The sequence below is a fragment of the Danio rerio genome, chromosome 23 (assembly GCF_049306965.1).
Source record: "Danio rerio strain Tuebingen ecotype United States chromosome 23, GRCz12tu, whole genome shotgun sequence".
Classification (NCBI taxonomy): domain Eukaryota; kingdom Metazoa; phylum Chordata; class Actinopteri; order Cypriniformes; family Danionidae; genus Danio; species Danio rerio.
Genome location: NC_133198.1, coordinates 6,705,001 through 6,732,975, shown reverse-complemented (window position 1 = coordinate 6,732,975; position 27,975 = coordinate 6,705,001). Strand labels below are relative to the sequence as shown.

General features: G+C 38.7%; 2 protein-coding genes across 9 annotated transcripts in view; one reads left to right on the top strand and one right to left on the bottom strand.

Annotated features, from left to right (window-relative positions):
* Window positions 1-21,874, top strand: part of baz2a (bromodomain adjacent to zinc finger domain, 2A) — a 52,829-nt gene extending 30,955 nt beyond the window's left edge. For 4 of the 8 annotated variants that reach the window (XM_073938337.1, XM_073938333.1, XM_073938336.1 and 1 more), the window contains exons 20-29: window positions 1,667-2,289; window positions 2,367-2,598; window positions 4,634-4,789; window positions 6,167-6,327; window positions 12,571-12,857; window positions 14,736-14,871; window positions 15,839-15,985; window positions 16,231-16,460; window positions 17,796-17,939; window positions 19,188-21,727. In XM_073938337.1, the coding sequence (XP_073794438.1) occupies window positions 1,667-2,289; window positions 2,367-2,598; window positions 4,634-4,789; window positions 6,167-6,327; window positions 12,571-12,857; window positions 14,736-14,871; window positions 15,839-15,985; window positions 16,231-16,460; window positions 17,796-17,939; window positions 19,188-19,347 (2,276 nt within the window). In that variant the 3' untranslated portion in view covers window positions 19,348-21,727. 8 annotated transcript variants of the gene reach the window in all.
* The window catches only part of rbm38 (RNA binding motif protein 38), a 199,313-nt gene that overhangs the window by 91,743 nt on the left and 79,595 nt on the right, over window positions 1-27,975 (bottom strand). The gene's annotated exons all lie outside the window — the stretch shown is intronic.

Below are 27,975 nucleotides of genomic sequence, written 5' to 3'. Positions count from 1 at the left end.
TGTACATTTCAATCATTCGTGTTTTTAAATGCGCTAAAGAGCGCATGCTGTTGTGTGTGCGCGCGCTTAGCCTTGGAGACAAGCAGAGCGCACACATCTAAAGGCATCCTAATGCAGGCGCTTTAATGGGCAAATACATGCACATTTGTGTCAGATCGCGTTGCTTAGTGATTATCCATATTAACCTTCGTTTGTGTAATAAACAAACAAGTTGAAAGACAAGTGAAAGAGAAACCACTAATCAGAACCGCACTGTTTCTAAAGTGACAGCGCGCAATATTCCTGCGGCTGACTATTTTTATTATTAATCAAACAACAAAAGGACAAAATCCCTCACTGCTCTTGACTGAAAGACTTTTTTTACAAGGTGTGCGTGACGTGTCTGAAGAGCGAGGAGGGATGCAGTGGGGAGGGGTGAGAAAAGTGCACAACGTATTTGAGGACCGGGTGGGAGATTATCATATATTTCCGAGCATCCGAGAGTCTCTCTTTATTTGCGGGAGACTCCCGAGACCTCAGTGAGACTAGGGATGTCTGGTATGACCTCCCGCTAGAGGTGTGAACCTATACTGGTCTCACAGTTCGGTTACGATTATCATGCCATCAATTTGGTTTAATTCGATATCTTGGTGCATCGACGATGCTTTCCATACACAGTGTTGTATTTTGGGGGGAGGCTATAACAAGCTGTCTGTATAAACACACAGACACAGCATCACACTGTCTCTCATTCACACACATACACAAACATAGACAGCACCAAACACACACACACACACACACACACACACACACACACACACACACACACACACTTAAGCCCTCACAATATGCGTTTAGCCGGGAGAGCTTGTGCTGAGTGGAGAAAAAAAGAAAAAAAAAAAGGCGCAAAAATAAGCACTTTTGCGACGGTCCATTACTGAGAGCTCTGCTCCGTGTGAGCGCTCCCGGCTAAACGCATATTGCGAGGGCTTAAAAGGGAGCAGTGGTCATAATGTTGAGCGAAAAAATAGAAAAAGACAGTTGTGAAACATAACCAGCTTTGTCTTTTTGTAGGAAGCACACTTCAGATCTTTTTAGGGTAAGAGGTTTTTGAGTTATTGCCGCTATAACTGAATGTGTCTGGAATATCGAAAACAAAACCTACTTAATCACGCTCATTTCTGGCGCCCTCCTGGATGTACAGCGCCCTTAGCATTTGCCTATACTGCCTATACCACAGGCACCGAAAAAACAATTAATTTTGACACCCCTACCTCTCGCCCTACTCATAATTCTCTCTTCATCTAGCCGAATGCCTATTACATATCTATAAAACACTGTCATATACCCGGGCTCGGATCATATCGCTTTCTCACTACAATCGATCCGCTCCAGAGTTTGTTTCAATCGAGCTGAGACCACCTCATTCAAGCGATCTCGGAGCGATTGTTTTGGCTCTGATCCGAGCGTGATTGGTGGTTTTACATATGCCAAACAAACCGCACTAACTGGCCAAACAAGACAGGTTCTGAAACAAAAGTGTAGGTTTGAAAGCACCCTAAATCATGGTCCTGTGTGAAAAACTGCTAAAATGTACACTTTTATTGTAAAAAATGTATTAGATATTCATTTAATATGAATACGTTAATAAAGGTATTAATCTCCATCATTACTTTGTGTTTAGCGTCAGGTGAAGTGACAGTCACTGATGAACCTGTGACTTACGTGAAGGTCATAACTCCAGCAAAAGCTGAGGTTAAAGCGGAACCTCCACTGTCTCCTGGCTTCTGCACATCGTCTTCTCCTCAAGGGTCTCGGCTTTCCCTCACAGATCTGGATGCTCTTCCTGGCGAGGCGTCTCTGATGAGCACCCCCAGAGGACGGGGGCGTCCACGGAAGATCAAACCGGAGGTTGAGCTTCATCTGCGCACCGCCAAGAACCGCCGGCGCCGCCGCAGCAGCAGATCGGCAGGTGAAGATTCAGGCCTGAGTTCTCCGTTGCAGGATCTCCCTCTACCTGCTCTCCAGGCCTCCGTGAAGCAACCGCAGGATGACGAGGCTGACGCTAGTGCACCGATCGTAGCCTCTGGAGCCGGTCAGGGTGAAGACAACAGCCAGCCGGAGGACAGCATGCGGGAGCAGGCAGAGAAACGAGGCCAGTGGTTCAATCTGTTGCCTAAAGAGCCGTGTGATGAAACGTCCCTCTCTCAGCCATGTGAAAACACACCTGCATCCGCTGACGGCGCTCCAGCACCCGTCAATGGTGACCTGCTGACCGCAGATCCAGCACAGCCCCTGAAACAAGAGGTTTGACATTGAATAATAATAATATCATAGTTTTTATACCTTCATCCTACTGACGGATTTTCTCTTCTCGTCCTCAGGTTACAACAGAAGCACTTCCTCTTACATTTCCACTTCCGGTTTCTGTTCCCGTTCCTCTGTCGAGCTCTGCCCCGGCTCCTCGTGGCAGACGGCGCAGGAGAGGCAGCGGGCCCTCCCGAGTGCACTCTAGAACCGGCACGGCCAAACGGCGTGGCAGACCTCCCTCCAAACTCTTCCAGGAGGTCCAGCTCAAGTACTTCACTCAACTGGTGGTCCGACCTATTCCGTTAGGTGAGCACTGTGGATTGGGCAGTATGCCTGAAAAGGGTTTCTGGTGGTCCTCCATGCATAGTTTTTTCTGTTCTCTGTGTTTGTGCAATGTCAAAATTTACTTTTGATGTAAGCTTTGGAATGAAGTGTAGCATTAAAATGTGAACATCATCTGAAAGCTGCATAATTTAGATTTCTATTGATGTATAGTTCGTCATTTTAGGACAATATTTGGAGACGCAGGTATTAGAAATATGGCAGGGTTCAATGCTGAATATTTTTTCTAGTTTTGTAAAAGTTTTCACTGGTTAGTAGCTAAATAGTTAATCAGCTTTTATCGTGAGCTTCAAGGTTTTGATAATGAGTTGCGATTTAAGCATGTCCAAAATTAATTTTTGTCCAGCACTACCCAAAATATACCCGTACAACATGAGATTATAGTTTTGTGGTGCAGGTCACAAATGTCTCGCTATCTTTAAAACTTCAATGACGCACTCCCTGTGATGCAATATATACAATTTTGAGGGATGTAAACAAAAACAATGGTTAAATGTATTTCCTGTTTTACATTTTTAATTTTTATAGCTTCTGAGAATCCAAAAAAAGCCACATATTGATAAATAATGTCATGATATCTGTTTTAACATTACGTTATGATTGAATCGTCTCTTGTTACAGTTATGAAATAGTTTGATAACAAGCAGGAAATGTTCACGGGTCAATGGCATGACCACATTAAAATGGTCCATATGTATTGGTATAGGTATGGAGTACAGTAGACACGTTAGATTCAGTACCTACAAAGTCTGTTGGTGTAACATTTCAAACTAAACAGGATGTCAGCCATTTTGGGATTTTCTCTGCTAAAATTGTGCATTTTTTTTTTAGCATTTTGTCTTCTGTTGACTTTTATTTTGGGCCACAAGATGGCATAATGCCCTTTCATCACTGCTTGCAGATTTAATTAAAACTAAAACTATTTAAAACATTTACATTTTAAACAAAAATAATAAACATTACACGCATCATTGGTAACTAACTGGCATGTTTAAAAAAAAAGTTTACCTAAAAAAACATACTGTTTTTGTTGATGAAAAAATAAATTATTTTGAAGAATGTAGTTAACTGGTAGCATTGACATTCTTAGGAGGGAATGCTTAGAAGTTGATCGCTACATGTTTTCAAGATTTTTTTAAAGTATCTTTTGTGTTTAACTAAAAAAATAAAAAATAAATGGAAACTCAAACTGGTTTGGAACAAGTGGAGGTTAAATACACAATGACAGAATTATCTTTTTTGGATGAGCTGTCCTTTTAATTTTAACTACAAATACCAAAAAAAAAAAAAAAGAGAATAAAAACAAACTAAAACCAAACCTAAAATAAAAATGTAACTACATTAAACAAAAGAAAAGGTGAACTTTAGTATAATTGCAATTTATAGTATTTTAGGATTATCACATTTGTTTCTGATATGCTTAATAGCAGAATAATTAGAGATATTTTTAGAGAAACTATAAGTTTTCTTGAAAGTCAAGTTTACATACAATAAGATTATTCTGCCTCTGAAAAAGCTCAAATGATGGTGTCAAGGTTTTGGACGTTTCTGATTGGCTAATTGACAACATTTGAGTTAATTGGAGGCACAATTGTAGAATAGTATTTAAGGATTAATTTTGATTTTGTTTTTAATATAAAACTATAGAAGTAAAACATAATGCTAATTCATAAGACTCGCATTAAAATTCTAACTGTATAAATAAAAAGACATCAACAAATTGTTTTAATGTATATTTTGAATATTAGCTGCCCAATCTTTTTTTTTATTTAAATAATTCATAAAATAATAATTTTTTATAAGTCAGTGTTAGTGTGATGTGCATTATCATTCAGAATATTGAAGAGATGTTTCTCTAAAATGCTGCCTTTAATACTAAAGTTCATGAGAAAAAGCTGCTCTTCAAATATAAGATCTTTAAACTCTTAAACATTACTAAAGCTTAAGAACAATGTGTTGGATGGCATTGTAAATCTGTAAATGTGTTTGTGTGCTGCAGAGATGGTGAAGGGCTGGTGGTGGATCAGAGAACCAGAGGAGCTGACGGCCATTCTGAGCGCTCTTCACCCGCGGGGCATTCGAGAGAAGATGCTTCACAAACACCTCAGTAAACACATGGAGTATCTAGCCGAGGTCTGCACACGCTCTGTAAACGGTGAGTCGGAGACAAATGTGCAGGACTTATTGGTTGCGTCCGAAACTGCCTACTACTCAGTAGGTACTGCATTTGAATTTAAACGTACTACTCTGCCGTTAGAAAAGTACCTTCTATACAGAATGAATGTGAAAAGTATAAATGGAATTCGGATGTATTACATCCGCCATTTTGACAAAGTCATGTGACGTACCTGCGTCATTTGCGTCGCTTAACTCCCATACATGAATTCGCTCGCGGGGCATCATGGGATAGCGCAGCGTGCATGGGATGCGCACTCCAGAATCTCGCCAGAAGTAGTAAGTCATCCAGGTACTTCTCGCATACTGATTTTCGAATTCTATGAATTCGGACATACTACTCTGCTCGCATACTGATTTTAGCGTACTATATAGTATGGAAGTATGCGGTTTCGGACGCAGCCCAATGGAACATCACTAACCTTAAAAAAATCAATCATTTTGAATGTTTAGAGTGTAGTCAAATTAATCCTACAATTTAAGCCTGACCCGATCTGAACTTTCGAGAGAGTACCTAGCACAACAAAAGGGTACCAAAAGGTGGATCGACATGCGCAGCTGAACGCTATTGGTTTTTTAGAGATACGTCACTAGCGCATGTACAAGCTAGTAGAATGAAAACAAAGGAAGCGCCATTTTTAAATGCACAGCTGAAACATTACACCATAATAATATACACTTATAATAACGGGCAATGGTCGACTTGAGCTCAAACAAACCCTATCGTGGACTTGATGAACCTCCACAAAGCCAAGAAGATAAACCTGCTGTCATGTTGTTATTTACGAGGTCGCCTAAAAGTGCTTGTGGTTTCACTTTCTCTAAAGAGTTTGTGAGCTCTCGTGCGTGTCTATATTTGAATAACGAATTTGAGCTGATGATATTAACGTGTGCGTGATTATTGAAGAGCTTCTGACATCTGATCCTTTCAGAAACGAACAAACGAGAGTGCAAAACATCAGATCTGTGTCTGATTTAAGACTACATATGAAAGTGGCATAAATCTGAACTAAAAAGATCAGATTTCATGCGGTTTGGACTGTTCACAATGCCTTTACCTGAGTCACATGTGGACAAAAAAAAATCAGATTCAGGCCACATTTGGCTGCCGTGTGAACGTAGCCTTAGTAACAAACCCAAACCAGATGAGCACAAAAAACCTGTTCATCAAGTTGACGACAAGGTTTGTTTGAGCTCGGGTTGACCATGGCTCGTCATCATATGTGTATATTATTACAGAATAATGTCTCAGTTGTGCATTTAAAATGAAAATGAAAAAGTAGTTTGATGTTGTAGAAGAATAACGCGCACACACCTAATGAGACTTCAGTCTTGAAGAGTTGGTTTGTTTTTTCAGATCCGATCTTCCAGATGAAGGTGGAGGACGGGGATGCCCTGCAGGAGGTGAGTAAGCAGGAGTGGCAGGAGCAGGAGCGGGTGCTGCAGCTGGACATCAGTGTTCTCCAGTGGGTGGAGGACCTGGAGCAGAGGGTGGTCGGTGCAGACCTGCAGCTCAAGGTGAGGAAAACACATCACACGCTTTCAAGACACTCCTCACTTTATTTTATTTTTTTATTTTTTGAAAGTATTTGCCTTTGCCATTTCGTCCTTGATGTGACAGTCTGGTAATCACAGTACATGAAGTGTAAGCAAAGGACACTCTAAATCCAGATGTTTAATGGAGTTTATCCAAAAATGAAGATTTGCTCGTAATTTACTGCTGGCCATCCAGCATGTTGGTGACTTTTGCATCAGTAAAATGTTAAAGAGAAATGTTGAAATTAAAGTTTAATTAATGTTAAAATTAAAACCTTTTTTTAAATGTTAATATCAGTATTGTTAGTTTTATTGAAATCTATAATGTAGCATGCTCAAAAACAGTGACAATTTACATTTAGAAAATATAGACCTAAATATACACATCTAAAACTTGTAACTTCTGCCTAATTAATTAACGACTGATCAACGATACTTTAGTTCAGGGGTTCTCAACTGGTTTGGCCATGGGACCCACATTTTTTTACATGGTCATCAAGCCGCGACCCAAATCTTTAGGAACTATTATACAATTTTAGGAATTATAATTAATTTGTATTTATTTGTTAACACACAAGTAGTGACAGACAAATCATAAAAATTGCCAAGACTTACAAATAAACACTATTTTATTGCTGTCATTTAACAAGATGAATCAAATTAAAGAGTAAAAGCGACAAATATTGTAAACAGTGTCAGGGTAAGGAAAGGTTCAGTTACCATTAACTAAACAGTTAATAAAACATGTTGTCTAGTTTCAAAATGTCGTTTTAATTTAGTAGGTTTCATGCTCTCTTGTGAGAGCACGTCACTACTTATGACACACTGAGGCTTTAAGTCTTTTTTTTGCCGTCAATATATGTAAATCCATACTTTACATATTCAGGGTCGTACTTGTGCTTTGACTTATTTGTTGCTATATCATGTCATATGCTATATCATTAAATGAAATTTTATATGTCAAACGGTAAGGTTGTCGTGCACGCTTTTCAAAATAAGTCAAAATAAGTTAAAAATTAAACTTTTGTTGTTTTTTTGACCACTCAGTCCGTGACCCACTGTAAATGTTCCCACGACCCACTTTTGGGTCACGACCCACCAGTTGAGTAACACTGCTTTAGTTTATCTTTAAATCTTGACTAATCAGATGCTTTCTAGTATCTGACATGTCCCGCCCCTTTGACACTTCATTTGATGCACTTGATTTCAATCACTCTCACAGTGAGGAAAAACAGCATGCTATTGGCTGTTTTAAGAGGAGGAGCTACTCTCTCATGTTTCGGTTGTCAAACATCGACTAAAAGTGCATGTTTTAAAGCACTTCACAGGACCTTTAAAGACAATCTTAGCTGAAGCTGTTTTAGCTTTTGAATTTTCTTTTCTTTTTGATTCCTAATGCAAGTCAAAATAATTTTTTTTGTGGTTTTGTGTTTGTACATGCATTTTTGGCTCTTAAACTAATACCTGTGGCTTCAGGCGATACATTGAGGTCTTTATTATGGGAAGCAACTTGTCTGGCATGAGACTGAACATTGTTTGCACCATTTTCTACTAAAGTAAAAAGTCACTCACAACCAGTGTTGGGGAAAGTTACTTTTAAAAGTAATGCATGACAATATGGAGTTACTAACTAGTTACTTTTTATAGTAAGTAATGTGTTGTGTTACTTTTGCGTCATTTTTTTATAACCTGGCTGAGGCTTGATCTCTTTCAGAACTTGTGTCTTTCTTAATTTTTAAATAGAGGTGTTCTGCAACAAACAAAGCACTGTATAACCTACACCTCCATACAAAAGACAGAATAATCATAATCAAGAATAAAATCATGATATTGTTATCTGAGAACTTCCTGAGCCCAGAGCTCTACATGCCGTATATACAGATCATTGAAAGCTTAAAGCAACGCGTTTGATACTTTTGTACTATTTAAGTAAAATCACTGTCCATTGAGACTATAATCCAATTTTCCTTTTTTTGATTGGTTCACAATAACAAATCAATCTGCAACATCCCGTTCTCCCTCGTAAAGCTGATACGGAAGTAACTGAAACTGCAATTCATTGACTCGCCTTTGGGGCCTGGCTCCAGGTAATCTAGATGTTCTCTGACTGCTACGCTAAATTGGCTAATTTTACAGCTGATAAAAACATGTTTACTGCCTAGTTCAACAGACGATGTTGGTGTATAAAGCTAATATTACCCTTTATGACAACTGTGAGGGATTAAATTTTTTTTTCTCATTTGTTTTGTTTATATTAAGTTATATTGAGTCTGCATAATTAAGGGCGTGGCCACTTGAGCGTTATGTCACCACAGCTGATTCCAGCTGATTAGCTGCTGAACTTAGCATATACGGTACATCGTATTTTTGTTTTGTTTAATGCGTCTTTACACAGTCAATTGCTTTTTGGCATGCTGTATGCACTGAATTTTGCTCGCAAGCCATTTAAGTTGCCTCTATTTCTCAGGTGAGTGAAATTCTTACATGTATACCATCTCTATAAATGTATTTGTTTTACTTAAGGTAGTTTATCATCTATATTTTTCCTCAGAGCTGCTCCAGAATCTGACAGATTGATTAGCTGCAGGCTCTAGAAGAGTCATCTGAAGTGTAGTCATACTGTGTTAAGTTGGATTTCATAAACAGTCTCGCATTTACTAACACAGACAATCTAAAGTATTTGGAAGTATTTTGGTTTTCCTACTGTAGTAAAACGTCATAAAAACAATGTTTAGTGGCTCAATTAGTCGCAGGTAATGAAATATTAAGCCTTTCTCCCAAAGAAAAGCTTGTCTAAGCAAAATGCTAGCAGGTTTCTGTAGCTCCACTGATACTTCATCTCTTAGCCCTTGTTTGGTATCCCCCCGGTTGACACAAACAAAATGGCGAGGGTTGGCCACGCCCACTTATAGCTTTATTTGCACTCTTTAGAAACCTATGTTTGACGTCACGGACACTACGTCCATCTGTTTTACAGTCCATGTAATGAACACCCTTTCATTAATTGCATGATTCATTGTGCCTACTTTAGTCTTAATTCAGCAAATAATTATTTTAAAGCTAATTAATTCATCTAAAAAGTAACTCGCGTTTCATTTTCAAAAAGGTTAAGTATTATTAATTATTTTTTAAAAGTTATGCATTACTTGTTGCTTTCAAAGTAATATTAAGTATGCGTTACCCTCAACACTGCTTACAATATGCCTTTTTGGCTGACATGTCTCTTTAATAGGGAGAGACTTTTTTGTTTTGTGACTATTCCAGTAGTGAGCACAAGATGGCAGTGTTTGTATGCACAGTATCACGTGTGCCTCGTCTTTATTTCCAGGTGGCTATTCCCAATGCAGAGAATGAAACTGAAGCTGGTCAGGAATCATCAAACACACAGTTTCAGGTAGTGAAATCTGCTCTGTTAGTTACATTTAATGATTATAACAATTTATATAATTTAAGTTTAAATTAAGTGTAAATGATTAGCATTGTAGTTTATTTACTGCCATGTGATTTTTGTCGAATAACCCTCCTGATCACATTTCCCCTCTGATTTCTGCCTTCACTGTATAGAGAGTAATAAATGATTACCATTGTGAAGTGATGGTAATACAACTATTATAATAGTAGAATGATACATTAATTTATATGAATAATACTTAAGTATAGTTAATGCAAATTAAGCCTGGTTTATACTTCTGCGTCAAGTGACCGGCATAACCCACGGCGCATGCAACGCGCGTAGCTGTGCATTTATACTTCTGCGCACTGTCTCTCTTGGTCTGCATTAACACTTTCGAAACGCTAATTGACAGTGAGGTGTAAATGTTCCTCTGTGTCGAGTTTCTTCGCTGATGTTTTGCTTTTCCTGAACACTTCCGGGATGTACAAGTGGCTCAAACTCGCTCATTTTGAGGCAGGAATCGGCGGACGTGCAACAACTTTAACTATGAGGTAAACACAAAACAAATCTTTCCATCCGGAGCTCCTTCACGGTACTCCACACTTGTAAACAATCGCTCCATCAGGCTCGCACCATTCGCGCGGTTCTCGGTCCCGCCCAGACTCGTCAGCGCTATCAAGCCGACCAGTCACAGAGCTTGCGCTACGCGTCGTTGCGACGTGTAGTTACATTTTTTGAGAGGTGCACGTCAGCGACGCCAACAGCCACGGCGAAGGGCTATGCGTCAGCGACGTAGCATACGCCTGCGTTTGACGCAGAAGTATAAATCAGCCTTTACTTGGTTTAATTATAATTTTCTGAGTAACTTTGTATTTTATCTTTAGCAATATTTATTATTACTATTTGGTAGTCACAATTTGTATGAACATAATATTTTATATATTTTTTAGAAATATAATCGATAATTTTTTTTTGAAAATTGTAAGAATAAAATCCCATTTATTATTTTAATGGCATCATTTATTATTATAATAAATAAAATAATAATTTAGTGATTTAAAATAAAAACGTATGTTTTTTTTAGATCAGTTCTTATTGTAGGCCACTAAATCAGCATCAAGAAGCCTTCAGAGCAGTCATGACCAGTGTTGAGGGGTAACGCGTTTTAAGTAATGCACATAACGTAATAAAACTTTTTTAATGTAACGAGTAAAATAACGCATTTAAAAAACATAATTGTAAAAATAAGTTATTATTTGACTTAAATTTAAGGCGAGTTACTTTTAACTTGCTTAACTGGCTTTGAAAAATTTATTGCGGAATAAAAATGACCTCAGTCAGGTGGAATCACACACTCAATGAAAGAGAGTGCTGCGAGGCAACACAGTCTGCTTACACTCATCATCATCATCAGTTTTTTTTTTTTTTCACAGCAGATAAGTCAGTGTACTGTTCTAGTAACTGAATAACTGGTTTGTTTCGAGTCAGAGTATCTGGTATGTTAAACAGTAAGGATTAACTACTTATTGAAGACACAAACCATTTCTTGACAACCCTGTTCAATTTAATGAACTGGTTCAACCCTTTCACTTAAAATATCCGGTTAAAACAAACGATTCATTCGTGAATCACCCGTCATCACTACAGACAGTCTGAAACAGAAACAATGGCAGGACTTACATTTTTGCAAAGGATCAAAGAAAATAAGTGGATTGACGTTATGTGTTGATCATATGCAAGTAAAACTCTTGACAACTGCAAGAAACTCGACATCGAAAAAACAAACAAAACTGGATGCAAAACACCACACCCCACCTCCAGCTAAACGACAAATGACTGACATCAGTTCACGTTCTCCAGGTAATTAATTTGACACAAAAAAGGTCATTGCTTTTATTGTTGAGAAGATGCAGTCACTGTCTACTGTTGAAACGACTTACGTTTTGTAATAGAGTATGATTATTTTATTTTTTGGGAAGCGGTTTACACATTTGTTAAGGCCATGTGAAGCAATTTATTATATTATATGAAGCTCAAAGATTTATTTTGATTTGGGGATGTTTTCATTGTCTTAATGTTATTAAACATTTTAAAGGTTTAAAATCTGTTTTTGTCTTAATAAATGACTTCATGTTCGTACTCTTGGGCTTTATTGCAATCTAATCTCAATGGACAGTGAATTTACTAAAAACACAAAACGTATAAAAGTAGCAAACACATTACTTGACATGCTTTCATTAATCTGTATATACAGCATGTAGAGCTCTGGGCTTAAGTCTCAAAATATAATTTTATTCTACATTTTTTTTAAAGGGAAATGAAGGTGTAGATCAGGGGTCACCAATCTCGGTCCTGGAGGGCCTTCAGGGTTTAACTCCAACTTGCCTAAACACACCTGCCTGGATGTTTCAAGTATATTAAGTAAGACCTTGATTAGCTTGTTCAGGTGTGTTTGATAAGGGTTGGAGCTAAAATCTGCAGAACACTGGCCCTCCAGGAACAAGTTTGGTGACCCCTGGTGTAGATTATATAGGAGCTGTTAGATGCAGAGCGTCTCTATAAAAAAGGTGAAAAACACCTGCAAGTTCTGAAAGAGATCAAACCTCAGCCAGGTTAGGTAAAGTAACTGAAAAGCAATAAAATGCATTACTTTCCACAAAGTAATTGGTTACTTTAATTAGTTACTTCTTTGGGGGAGGAACTCAATATTGTAATGCACTACTTTCAAAAGCAACTCTCCCCAACCCTGCACATGACAATAGAAAAAACAAGCAAATCAATTAAAACATGAAGGTGTTTTTAACCACACAGTGCTTTTGTCCTGGTTGCAGATCTTTACTCCTCCAGAACCAGACTCCACACGAGAAGACCTTCAGTATTACGAGCATGAGGTCGACCCTCGGGACGACTGGATCGTCAAGACCAAGAAGGAATGGTCAGACCTGCTGCGAGTTCCTAGCAACCCCCTGGACCTGGCCATCCTCCGGCTCGCTAACCTGGAGCGTAACATCGAGCGGCGCTTTCTGAAGGAGCCGCTGTGGAATGCAGCAGATGTGGTGCGTCTGGCACCTCTCACCCCTCCACCTGGCGGAGAGGAGGTCCCGCTTGATGCTGTCAGGTGGGTGAAGTCCCTTTATCCCTTCAAATAATTCTAGGACACCACTGTAATGTTCGCATATTCATGGCGTAAGAAAACAATGCTGAAGTAAAACAATTGTGATATGAAATAATGAAGTCTCCTGCCACAAGACATTTATTTCTGACATGGTTTTCTGACAAGTCACCGGGTCTTTGGAAGATTAAGCACATTACAGTAATGTAAATATTATTATTGTAAGGTGTTTAAGATTTACTACAATCATCATGGTGAAATTAACCATGCTTTTGCAATACTAACTACAGTTTGTTTACCATGTTTTTACTAAACTTACCATTAGAGGTGTGGTCTTTAGTTTTTAACAATAGATGGTGCTCTAGGCTAGTTTTTAACAGCAGATGTCATTCTAGGCTAGTTTTTAACATCAGATGGCGTGCTAGACTAGTTTCTATTAGGAAACTAAGTCTAACTAGGCTAGTTTTTAACACTACATGGCGCTCTAGATTAGTTTTTAACAGCAGACAGCGCTCTAGATTAGTTTCAAGTTAGAAACTAAGTCTAACTAGGCTAGTTTTTAACAGCAGATGGCAGCCTAGACTAGTTTTGCTAGTTTTTAACAGCAGACATCACTAGAGTCTAGAAACGGAGTCTAAGGGCGTACTCGCACTATGCTATCCGAACTGTTGCCAGGCCCATTTCCTGGATCATTTGAGAAGTTTGAGTGCATTGAATCGGGCTCAGGCATGGTTTACTTGGCCAGCCTTGGTCCGGTTGGAAGAAGTGTGCCAGAGCACAGTTTACCTGGGCTCAGTACGCTTGTTGTGTGAGTGCAAAGCGCGCCTGAGCCTGAAACTAAAGACGAGACATGACATTTACGAGACTGTTTCATGTGTTTATTAGTCTACGACAGTTTGCGTTCATTGAACAGTAAGAATGATCATTAAAGATGCAAACCCCTCACTGCACAACAGCTGCAATTTCAACAAACCTCCTAATTCCTGCAGCACGAGGACTTTATGATTGTTACTGAGCGTCAATAGTGGCGGATCTTTTCGGCTAAATATTTGACTGCGTGTCACCGCATATCAAACGACTTAAACGATAGAACTAAAATGTCGACTGTGCTGAGCGAGAGCGCTTACCGAACATCCCATCATCAATGACGTAATCGTGCTCATACATGAATACAATGTGAGTGCGGGCCGTCGGGGCAGATGAGAGGGGGGACAATTGTGCTTCGGCCCGGTTCAAGGCAACTGTACATGGTGTTAGTATGCCCTATGTACAGTTGCCTTGAACCAGGAACGAAGCACGCTTGTCCCCCTCCCGTACTGCGCCAAAGCCCTAGTGAACCACGCTTTGGCACACTTCTTCCAACTGTGCCTGGACATGCCAACTGAACTGTGCCTGAGTCCGATTCAGAGCACTCGCACTTCTCAGATGATTTGGAAATTTGGCCTTGGCATAGTGTGAGTACACCCTAACTAGGCTAGTTTTTAAAAGCAGATGGCAGCCTAGACTAGTTTTGCTAGTTTTTAACAGCAGACATCGCTAGATTAGTTTCTAGCTAGAGACCGAGTCTAGAAACTAGGCTACTTTTTAACAGCAGATGGTGTTCTAGACTAATGTTACTAGTTTTTAACAGCAGATGGCGCTCTAGTTTGCTTTTAAAGTGTTTACTCTCTGGGCTGACAGCGTTGAAGGGGATAAAGAGTGGTGTTGAAAAAGGCAATGTTTTAAATGCACATTTGAGTCATTTTAACGAGACTAAAGTAGGGGAGTCTTTATCTCACTTTTTGTTTCTGGTTAACTCGCACAGAACACGAAGATCAGATCATTAAGTGTGTTTTTGGATCATGTCAGTGATGTATGTGTTTTTGTTTGTGTGTGTGTCTGTAGTTTGGAGAGTGAGATCACACCCAGGTTGAGGACGTGGCGTCAGGGTCTGGACCGCTGTCGCAGCTCGTCTCAGCTCTCTCTCTGTCTGCTGCAGCTAGAGAAGGCCATTGCCTGGGAGAGATCCATCATTAAAGTGGTCAGAGCAATCATACATACACTGTGATTGACCCTCTCAGTAATTATTATACACATATATGACCTCTCTGTAAAATAACACATTCAGTACAGCACACAGAAAGATAAGCGTCCATCAGCATATGGGATCAAAATCCTACCAAATGTTTCGCCCATTCGTTTTATTGGCAAGAGGAGCAACTGAAACTATATGAAACTCGAATTGTGTCTTTTGGGAACACAAGTGCAAAATGTGGAAACGAACGAAGGGGAAAAGACCAACTGATTTAGTTTGCAATGAAATTCTTAATTCTAAACACAATTTCATTATTGATTCCTGCTCATTTTCATTTTGTTTTCGCTTTTGCATGTTATAATTTTACACGTGATTATAATTTTTTTTAATTTACACTTATCATTATTCGATCCACAGCACATACATTTGGTAGCTATTTGATCCCATATCAGCATCAGGAGTTTGTTTACATGCAGACAGAGAACACAAATGTTTAAAGCAGGGGTGTCGAACTCAATTCCTGGAGGGCCGAAGCCCTGCACAGTTTAGTTCCAACCCTGCTCCAACACACTTACCTGTAGGTTTCAAACAAGCCTGAAGGACTCAATTAGTTTGATCAGGTGTGTTTAATTAGGGTTGGAACTAAACTGCAGAGCTGCGGCCCATTTGGAACTGAGTTTGACACCTGTGGTTTAAAGGATTTTTTGACACTTTGACTTGAGATGCATTTGAAGATCACCATAACCACAAGTATAGCACCTTACCACCATGGTAACATTTGTGTTTTGTTTTAAACAGAATCTTGAAGACATTCAATAACAAATAAAGCTATCTTAATCTTTTCAGTCATATAAGAGCAAGTGTACTATGAAGACAAAATAAATGCCGAAATCAAACACTTGACGTTCTCAGATGGTGTGACTCAATCTTAAATGTTGTAAAGTGTGTAAAAACGATATGTGTTTGCCCTCAGACTTGTCAGGTGTGTCGTAAGGGTGATGATGATGAGTATCTGCTGTTGTGTGACGGCTGTGATCGTGGGTGTCACATGTTCTGCCTGAGGCCGAAGGTCCTCCAGGTGCCAGATGGCGATTGGTTCTGTCCCAACTGCGTTGCCAAGGTAATGTCGATAAACTAAAAATGTGCATCTGTTTTTGTTTGAGAAACTCTTAAGTCTTAAAATAGTTTGTATTTAATAAAGTGTTCTATTGCATAACGTCTAATTCTCCAATTGTAGATTTTTATTTGGTATTGTTTAAAGGTCACGAGTGGCTCTGTAAGCATTTCACCGTGTATTAATCTGTGCATGACTCAGTATGGTGACATCCAGTTTGAATTTGATGTAACAAATCCGGATGTTTTCAGAAAACGGGTGAATCTCCAAGATCTCAGCGCTCGTCGCGCCAGAGGTCGAAGGTGCGCAAGCGGCGTCTGGGAGAGGACAGTTCGGATGAGGAGGAAGGCTTCAGACGGAGCATGACCACCCGACAGAAGGAGACTCCAGCTCCCTCAAGCAGCAGCAGCAGCACCAGCATCTCTCCCTCCAAACGCAGACGGATGACCACACGAAACCAGCCTGACCTCACATACTGCGAGTGAGTCCTCAGCCTGCAGACGCATGCCACAATTAGATCACTACAGTATTTTAGTTTTTTAGGATCTAACAATAAAAATAATAGAATAGTTTGTTCTAATAGCTGCTTTTTCAGTAACCTGTTGCTTTTGTTTATATCACAGGAGAAATTTATGGCTGTCACACACGGCTTTCTTTTTAACCATACTGTGACTTTATTGCTTGGCAAATGGATATAGATTTTGTAGCGGTATTTGGCTAATAAAGTGGGTTGGGTGCCAGGGGTTAAAAAAACCCCACTACAGTTTCTCAAATAATTCAATTAAATAAAAAATGGAGATGTTGTAGGTTTTTTGGGGATATAAACTTGGGTATCGTCTGCATAAAAATGAAAATGTATGCCAAAAGAACGAAATATATGACCTAGAGGTAAGATATAAATAATAAATAAAAGTAGAAGTGATTAGTAGGTGTTTTATAAAAGACGCTTCAAATGCTGAATTTGAAGAAGGTTGCTTGTTTTTTGCTTTTATTATTTGTGCCGTTATTAATTGGTTACATATAACTTTCATTTTCAAGTAAAAAGTGTTTATTCATTTTAATAGTAAAAAATATGTTTTTTTGTATACATAAACACGTACACAGTGATCAGCATATATGAGTACACCTCACAAATCTAAATATTTTTATAAGATGCTTTTGCACACATTAGTTAGTCAGTACTAAAGCCAGATCTGGAACTAATCTAACAAGATAACAAAAAAAGATAACGGTCCAAAACTTTGTACACAATGTAGTTTAAATTTGTAGTTTGTCATTTATTTATTTTACTTGCAATATTTTGCTTGAATTTAAAAGTGTTATCTTCCTATTTTTAAAGATATTCAGTGACTAAAATGTTATTTTATTAAATAATAAATCAGTTTTGTTCAAATGCACCAACATATTTTAGCTAAATTCACTGAGAAAAGGATAAAAATGTTTATTTTAAAAATGGGGTGTACTGAATTATGCTGAGCACTGTAAATAATTAATCATTTCCTATTATTCCTATCAAATAGTTGCATATTTAATGTTCAGTCAAATTATTTTGAAAACATTTTTCAATTTTACAAGTTATTAAAAAAAATCCATTATGTTTTTATTGATTATTACATTTATAATTTTTGGTATTATGTGGTCATATAATGAGATATTTAAGTGGTCATTCAAACATTGTTTCATTGTTTCATTGTTCAGATGTTCTGTAAAATGAATCTAAAGACTGAAACATCTGTTGTCATGCTTCGAAGCTTCATCTGTGTCGATGATTAATGGCTGACGTGGAATAATTATCGGGCTCTTTGATGTGCTTTAGGATCATTCTGATGGAAATGGAGGCTCACTCAGACGCCTGGCCTTTCCTGGAGCCGGTCAATCCTCGCATGGTGCCGGGATACAGACGCATCATCAAAAACCCCATGGACTTCCTCACTATGAGGGAACGACTTCTGCAGGGAGGGTAAGCTGCTTCTCACTTCTCAAATGTGGGATTTACTGTGCTGGACAAAATTATTAGAGAATAAATCATCAAATAAAAGTTTAAATAATGGAAATGAATGCAGACTGTACTGAAACGTACTGCTCAGTGGACATAGCCATAAAAAAAGATCATCATCTCATGCCACTATTTCAGCCTTCCAGAACAATGCGTGTGCCTCTAAACCAGGGCTATTCAATTAGCGGCCCGTGGGCCGAACCCGGCCCCCGAGTCGATTTGCTCTGGCCCTCCAAATAGTGTGATCAAGACATAGAAATAAATTTAGTTCAGTCGAAAAACGGACGCTATAGCTATGAAGTGACGTACGTCTGTTAAATTCAGTATAAGCTGCAGAGGCTGCGCAGAGTGTGAGTCACCATAAGCGAGTGGTGTGGGCAGGCGAAAACATTTGGATATGTTTTGTAGGAAATGCCTTTTGTACAATGCACTGTAATCATTAATAGGGATGCAACGATTAGCTGATTTCACTATTAACTGCGCTTTAATTCGTCACAGTTAATGAATCGTAAAGGCTTCTCAAAGACGCATTTCTGTTGCACGGAAAAGTTGACAAGTTAAAGTGCCAAGTATGTACACCGAGGCTAATACGCAATTGAATAGCCCTGCTCCAAACCAATTCATCAATAGGTCAGGTTTACAAATTCAGATACTGGTTAGGACAGTAAGGAGCTTGGTTCACTACACATTGGGAGTGTGTCACGAGAACGTCCTCATTGTACATCATCAAAACCATGAAATTATAAAACAACAGCAGAACTTCTACATTTCATAGATTCATTTTACTAAAGGTCTTTGCACACTGAAGTTTGACATTTTTGTATGTTTTTTTTTTTTGTATTCATATTTGAAAAATTTGTCGCATACACAAACCTTGGACTCTGAGTTGTGTTTTGGTTGTACGATTATAGGCTGAAGAATACCAATGGTATTCCGCGTGCAATGTAAATTTAAGCTTTATATTAGCTAAGTATTCAAATAATTGAATGTTGAATGTTGTTATCACCTGCATTCATACATAATCATTGTAATAATTTGTCTAACATATATTTCGTTTACATTGCACTAAAAGCCATGCACAACTCCAAATTGCTCCGGTTAGCGTGCATATTGGCATATGTTTTCAATTAGCATCAGTATGAATGTTCGCTAGTACTCGTTAACCCGATGAAAGAGTTAATTCACCTGTGTGTGTGTGTGTGTGTGTCTCAGGTACTGCAGCTGCGAGGAGTTTGCGGCCGACGCTCAGCTGGTCTTCAATAACTGCGAGCTTTTCAACGAGGACACGTCTGAGGTGGGCCAGGCCGGACACGCCATGCGCCGCTTCTTCGAGAGCCGCTGGGCGGAGTTTTACGACAACAAAGACAAATAGAAACGCTGCCCTCTGCTGTACGGGAGGACCCATTGGAAAGCCACGCCCCCTCGATGCTCATTACTACTAAAACAAACTCTGTGGAGAGCCTCTGTATGCATACACCTGTAGATATATGTATAGATCTGTTCTGTTCATTTTACAAGTATCTGTTTGGGTTGTTTCTTTATCACCTGGTGTTACGGCGTACAAACTTCTGCTCTTTAATTCAGTTCATCCGTCGCTCCTTTGGGGTACTTCTTCAGGACTTGATCGGGTCACACTTGATGTCACGTGTCGCGGACACACAACTCTTTCAGGATGTTTCAAGCATTTTACTCAAAGCCTTCTGCTCCGTAATGTATAGGTCACGGACCGCCTGTGTTCCCTTGATTTAAAAATGTAACGTAACCGTGCTTTCGAGACTAGAAGCAATTTCCTCAGTATATTTTTTATTATATGCTATATATACACACAGTTAAAGACAGAAAAAAATAGATGGGATTATTTAATAGCAATAGACTGTAGTGAAACTGTACAGACCACGTCGTAGAGAGATGTATAGGTGACTCATGAAATGGCCAGTAAACATTCTATATCACGAGTAACTCATCACGTCTTTTGCTTGTAGAATATTGGTCTCATCAGCTGGAGGATTGCCATTGTTTACTAGGCTTTTCCTTTCCGTCATCTTCCCGAAAACCCAGAAAATCAGTGTTTGTTCATGATGAAATCTGTGGAAGCTGGTTCTGATGTGGGAGAGAACAAGATTAGAAGGTAATTGAACCATTTTACCATGCAAGTGTGTTTCTGAAAGCTGAGAGGTTGAGAGTTTCACGTTTAAATCTATTTTCTTTTATTTAATTGTATTTGAAGAGTTCAGAGGCAAAAGCATCTAAATGCCATCAGAAATTGTGTTTTAAAATGAGCTTTTTCTGTGTGTAGGTTCAGGTTTTTCACTTTTTGTGATGAAAATGTTATTTTTACTGGGTCTTAGGTAAAATAGCAGCATAAAAACAACAAAAATGCTAATTTTACGTGAATTTCAGATAGAATTTCGAGGTTTTTACGTCTGAAATCTTGATTTTTGGATTTTTCTTGCTATCATGACACACAATTTTAACCTGCTTGAGTTTATATTGCACAATTTTGACTGAAAAGTTAACTTTTGCTTGCAATTTAAACTTTTTTTTTTTTTGCAATTACAGTTTTATAGACTCTCCCGTTTGACGTCATTGAAAGATTTTTGACTATTTCAGAGTTTCCAGTTGACTTGTAAATTGAGATTTTTCTTGCACAATAGCTAAATCTTTGTTGTTGTTGTTTTCTCTGAATTGTGATTCGTTCTTGCAGTTGAGTTTATAGGCTTCTAAGATGCTTAAATTTGTCAGTTTAACATTGCAGTTCCTGAAAATAAAAGTCTGAATCATACAAACATACTATTCCGAGAGTAAAAACCACTTGATAATTCGCAATTGCCTTTTAAATGCTTTTCTTTTCCATATCCGAATCGATTCCACAGAGATCTGACGTAACGCCAACAACAGGATTGTTTTAACTTTTGCAACAGAAGGCCGGTTTTAACTTTCTTGTTTTTAAGCTCTGCTAGCTTAGATGGCCGTCTTCAAAGCTTTCGCTTGGTGTATGACTGTTGTCTGTGGGGGAAACTAAACTTTAGACCGTATTGATATTAAAATGCAAAGGGTATATTCGTTTTATGGCGGTGTAGGTTTGTTTAGCGACACTTATTCACTGGAACAATATCTTCGCTGTCTCTTCAGTACGATTAATCAGGTTTGCTCTTGGTTTTCATGACATGGCTTTCTGAAACCCTTACATCCTCAAATGTTTCTGTGTTTTAATGAATACGTTTGTGTTTGAACCTGGACCAATTCTCTCAAAAGGACTTTATTTTTACACTTGTATGCTTCGTCTAATAAAAATGCCTTTCATCATTACTAGTTTAACGGAGAAATCTGAACATTTGTATCATCGTTCCCCTTTACATGTTCGCAGTTGTTTTTCGATCAACAGCAGGATCCTATAGCACTGAGTAGAGGAGCACACATTCATTCACGTTCATGTTTCCATACACAGTAAGTAGTGTCATTCACTCTGTTCCTCGTCAATCTAAAGGGACATATTTGCTTTATTTTTTTTTTTGTTCAGAAAGAAAACCTGAAGACAGTACTAGAACATTCAACCAAATGTGGTGTTTAGTGAATTTTTAATAATGTACAGTTTTTGTGACTTTAAATTGTTCCTTTCTATATTTTTAGGACCAATATATCGTTTTTAAGAGGCGACATTAAATGACCATGTTGTTTCAAGGTAATGTAACACACGTGCATCTGTAGAATGTACTGTAAGCGGAAATAAAACCACATCTAGTAGACGAAAACCTGGCCTCTTTAATGATCATCATCAACTGTTCTGTGTATTTAATATGACACCAGCATGTGCTAAACATATCAGCACGGCTACAGATGTTCAACAACTGATGAATAAAAGGCTTGGTATCAATTCAATTAAATAAAAGCTAAAAAAACCTTGAGTTTTCTGGGGGTTTTTTTATAAGAGCATTTTGAAATGCTACTCGTGTTGACGACAGATTTCTAAAGCATTGCCATTAATAACATGGGAAGATGTTGGCCACTTAAAGAGAATGTTAAAAGCAACCTTAAAACCAAAACAATAATAACAATATGAAATGATTATTATCCGGCAGCTAGCTCTCTGCAACTCTCACATGGTCGCCCACTCAAGCTAAGCAAGGCTGCGCCCGGTCAGTACCTGGATGGGAAACCACATGGGAAAGCTAGGTTGCTGCCGGAAGTGATGTTAGTGAGACCAGCAGGTTGAGACCAACCTGCGGTCTATGTGGGTCTTAATGCCCCAGTATAGTGACGGTGACTCTATACTGCTCAGTGAGCGCCGTCTTTCGGATGAGACTTTAAACCTCCTGAGGTCCTGACTCTCTGTGGTCGTTAAAAATCCCAGGATGTCCTTCGAAAAAGAGTAGGGGTTTCACCCCGGCATCCTGGCCAAATTTGCCTGTCCATCATGGCCTCCTAACCATTCCCATATCATAATTGATATGGTTTAGATATTGATATTGATTCATCACTCTGTCTCCTCTCCACCAATCAGCTGATGTGTGGTTCGAAGTCTGGCGCAAAATGCCTGCCGTCTCATCATCCAGGTGGATCATGCTGCATATTGGTGGTGGATGAAGAGATTCTCCCCTATATGTAAAGCGCTTTGAGTGCCCAGAAAAGCGCTATATAAATGTAAGGATTTATTATTATTATAATGAGACCGATTGAAGATTAGTTCATTGTTTATCTGGCTCTCCAGGCTTTTCAGGTTAAGTTAGCTCATCTCTCCGATCATCTCTACAGTCCTCAGGTAATTCACTGGTTATTTTTTTGACATTTCATCTTTATTAATTACAGTTATGTGGGCTGTGCTGGTGTTTTGTCAATTTGTCGTACGTTGTCAGATTATCCTACCTCCCATTGTGAAAAATTGGCAAAAAAAAATGCAGATACGCTTTTCTAAAAGGACATTGGGAACGGGATGTCTATTGTTTGACTACAGGAATGCAGATCTCTTCTTCACTATAGCAAAAATGTTCATTCAGGTTACGACGCTACGAGCACATGAAGCACTTGCCAATTTATTTATTCATTTTATTTAAAGTTATCATTTAGATAACTTGAAGCAGCATTTGTTTTTTTTTAACAGCATTAAAAAACGATGCTTACTTCCAGTGGATTAAATTGCATTGGGGGATGGGGTGCTTACCAGAGGTGAGGGGGCACAGTGGCCAGGCGCTCTGGGGCCTCCCATGGTGCAGAATCTGGCGTTATGATTGACCGCATCGCCTGTTAATCCAGAGTTCTTGCACCATTTTAAAAGTAAAATTTTATGCTTTTTAAGATCTCAACAAATATAATTTAAGACCTAAATATTTTATCATTTCCTTGGAATAGGCTACTCATTTTAATGTTCTCGTCACAGTATGGATAACCCACAGGACCTGCCTTTTGGGTGTCTGGTGGTGAAATGAAACTGTTATAGCTGACTGTGAGGTGGCGTCTGAACTAGAGCTGAAATCGGGCTATAAAAGTTAGGCCCGAGAGCCCGAACCCGACAAGTACATTTTGACTGACAGCTTTTTAAAAGCCCGAACCAGTTTATAGCCAACATTATCCAAATGTGCACACAGCTTTTTTTTTTTTTTTTTTTTCATGAATGAGTCATTTATATGCATTAATAGCACTTTAGCAATGAGACCAGCAGCGTGTAAGTACATTTAGACTTGTTTTCAGTGTTTGTGTATGGCTTTACCGTAATACGCAGTGTATGAGCGACCACCAAAATACCTTTTTTTACACATTGCCTCTTTGCCACGTCGTTAAATTTGCACTTCCGTCTTTGCATTTTGAACCCCACATCAACAACCGCGTAATGACAGCACGCAGGTGCAGACCGCCGTAAGCGTCTGTAGCCAAACTACCGTAATAAGCTAATAAATCACGGAGACTGTCATTTCTCTCATGTTTCACACATACTAAATTAATCAACTTTTAGATGTTTTACGGTGGACCAATGTGCTTCCCTATCGTCATTGAGCTCACCAGCTGAAAATGTAATACCTACAGCCACTTTACGGTGAAATTTAAGACAATTTAAGACATTAATTTCCCGGATTTTAGTTTAAGACATTTTAAGACCTTTTAAGGACCCGCGGGAACCCTGTAATCAAACTGTCAGCAACGACGGGTCAACTGAGCTATTGTTTACATTCTCAGGCCTTGAATAATGGCACCAGAGAAGACATCAACTAGCTTTCAAATAATATTGTATCACATGCTTGCCAGTACCAATTTATTAAAAAAAAAAAAAATTTGATCTCTTGAGCGTTAAAAGATGCTGGATCTGTGGACGTTGCAAGTTTTTCTTTTTTTGTGCAGTCCAAGTGTTACAGAATATGATCGCGAACTGAAGAGCTGTGTTAACTAAAAGAAAAAGAGCATGTGCTCTGCACAGATTGAGCCCTACCTGTGGACGCTCCTGCACCTAAATAAGCCGCGCAATCATATGAGGGGCCGTGTACTTCTGAGTCTTCTAATGAGGAGGATCAGAACAGGACAGAAAATATTACTTTAAAATAATCGAAATAAAATTGTAAGTTGTCCTCAAACAGAGTACTAATAATAAAAACATGCGCTTCATGACCACTAATATTCTGAGAGGGGACTATTTTAAAGGGCACCTATGGTGAAAAAACTTTTCAAGCTGTTTGGACAGACATATGTGTAGGTATAGTGGGTCACCAACCCTGTTCCTGGAGAGCTACCTTCCTGCAGAATTCAGTCCCAACCCTGATCAAACACACCTGAACCAATTAATAGTACCTAAAGCAGCACTTGATAATTGCAAACAGGTGTGTTTGGTCAGGGTTGCAACTAAAATCAGCAGGAAGGTAGCTCTCCAGGAACAGGGTTGGTGACCCCTGGTATAGACCGTTATGTTATGGGTGATATAAGCGCACTCATTCCTTTTTTTTTCTCTCTCTCAATTTAACAGCGTAAAAACAGACCAACTGGAGCTGTTTTGAGACCGACCGCAACTTAATGTAGGAGTGCGGTCCCCCTGCCCACCAAATAACAAAATACAAAACAGTGAGGTACTGTGGTAATACCACAAACCTAATCAAACACCTACATTTAAATCACAAGACAGAATATGACTACGTCATGACTAGGCGATCAGAAGAGGAGGAAAGGAGAGGCACAGGTGCTACTAGTGCAAGACAAACATCACTTTCAGAGTCCTTAGCAGGCAGGCACTATCCAGGTACAGAGGGAGAAAATGTGGCGATGTGGCTGTATTTTGGGGGCTTGGGTTTTTGTGACAATGATAAAACAAAAGAAAAAGGGGAAAATCTTCGAAGGGACCGGATTAACATGTCACTATTGTTTTATTGTTTTATGTTCAGATGTTCAGGCAGATGTTTTAAGATATACGTGCTCAGATGCTGTCAATAAAGATGTAAGTTTTTTTTTTTTGTATGATAATTCATTCACACTTTACAATAAGGTTCATTAATGATAGGTAATGCATTTACTAACATGAACAAACAATGAACAATACATTTACTACAGTATTTATTCATGTTAGTTAACGTTAGTTAATGAAAATACAGTAGTTCATTGTTAGTTCATGTTAACTCACGGTGCATTAACTAATGTTAACAAGCATGAACTTGGATGTTAATAATGCATTAGTAAATGTTCAATTATGATTAATAAATGCTGTACATGTGTTGTTCATGATTAGTAAATGCATTAACTAATGAACCTTATTGTAAAGTGTTACCGATAATTCATCAATAAACAAGAATGACCCGTAATATGTCTCGTGTTCATTATGAAGTGACTTTGTATTACACTACTTGTTACTTTAATTTCCCAAGGTCATTTTTGGACAAAGTATCGGTATCGGATCGGTATTGCCAATACTCGCCTTTTTTTTTATTTTTTACTCTGTATCGGATAGGAAACCAGTGGTATCGCACATCAATAGTCTTAAGCAGCCAAGGGCGGAGATTGAGGCATGCTGACAGGCACGTGGGAACGGTGGGCAGGACTTGCTTTAAAGGCCCAGTACACAAAAGCTATAAAATAGAAACTACTGAAAGCTATAATAAAATACCTGATGGGTGTTTTGAGCTGTAACCTGAGGGTAACCTATGTGCCCTGTAAAGTTGGAGTCATGAAATCACTATTGTTTAAACGGTAGTCCTTGAGAGAATGGTGATGCTGAGTGTGATGTGGTTGTGGCTCTTAGTGATGCTTGTGTTGTGTTGGTTTGGGGAATCTGCCGCAGCAGGTGTCTGTGTTTGTGTCCTCCGGCTCCCTGTAGTGTGGTGTCTGCAGCACATGCTTCGCTCGGCCTGCTGTCTGTCCCAGCTGGAGAACAGTGTTGCAAACTGAGTTTGATTAGACCCTGCTTGGTTTCTAAATATCATGACAATCCTTGATATACGAGCTAATACCCTGAGAACTTTTGGTGAGGGTCCTGAAAGTACGTAATAGCACATTCGCTTATTCACATTTTACTAATCACAAACGTACTTTGAGGGAAAAATGACTTGCTTTCATGTTGACTGGACAAATAGCTTGATATAAGAGCTGGGGTCCGTTCTTCATACCTCACTTAAATGATCTAAGATGATTTGGTAGATCCTGGATCTGTTAATCTTGATAACTGATCTCTGGCTAATTTGGTTCTTCAAACAAGTTTACGAATCAGATTAAAATGTCTGGATGAACTAATCTGAGATCGCTGCGTGTGCTGTAAAGGACAGATCTATTAATCCTCAAAATCATGATCAGCAATGCAACGATTGGCTGACGGCACAGCAGCGTGATGACATCATCTGATTAATATTCAATTATCCATGAGCAAAATTACATAAAATTCATAGTAAACGGTTTGTTAAATATGACACGCAATAACTTTCCACATTTGTTATGGGCTTCAGCCTTTACACTTTTATGTGTCGAGTATTTGGCAATTTATTTAGTTTTACAGTTACAGCAGATTTTCTTTACTATAGTAGCCATAGTAGTGTTATAGTAGTCAGTTTCTTAATAATAATAATAATAATAATAATAATAATAATAAGAAGAATGAGAATAACTGGATGTTTACAAAAGCATTTTAATATTGGTGAAAGTGTCTACAACTTTTGTGAAGCATCAGTCACCATCATATAAACTGTCAAAACTTGTTCATGACTGCATAAATGTATTATTGCTTTTTTATTTAAGTTGCATATTGTGCATGGCTATTACACACAAATTGTACTAAAGGGATCCAAAAAGTTCATATCAATAAATGTTCTTTTCGAACCACCAGGTGGTCTTTTGTTTTTTAAATCTCTCAAATTAGGCTAACATAATCTCCTTCTGCATATCAGTTCAATTATGTGCTGTGGGCTATTGACCAGCACACCCTGTATACAGTGTACACACTGCAGGTCTACAGTTCTGATGTGTGATGAATTGCATGTTTTAAATGACAGTGAGACATGGGTGCGTCCGAAACTGCCTACTACTCAGTAGGTACTGCATTTGAATATAAACGTACTACTCGGCCGTTAGAAAAGTACGTTCTATACAGTATGAATGTGAAAAGTATAAATGGAATTCGGATGTACTACATCCGCCATTTTGTCATGGTCACGTGACCTACCCGCGTCAGTTGCGTCGCTTTACTTCCATTCATGAATTCGCTCGCGGGGCATCATGGGATAGCGCAGCATGCATGGGATGCGCACTCCGGAATCTCACCGGAAGTAGTAAGTCATCCGGGAACTTCTCGCATACTGATTTTCGAATTCTATGAATTCGGACATATTACTCGGCTCGCATACTGATTTTAGCATACTATATAGTATGGAAGTATGCGGTTTCGGACGTAGCCATGCTATATTTAGTTTTTTATTTTAAAATATACATTATAACCCAGTACAACGTAAATTAATATGTATTAATGGCTTATTGGCAGAGTATAGCCTTTAAGCTTAAATAGTCCAAGCAGGTTTTTTTATTAGCTAATATTGAAACGAATTAC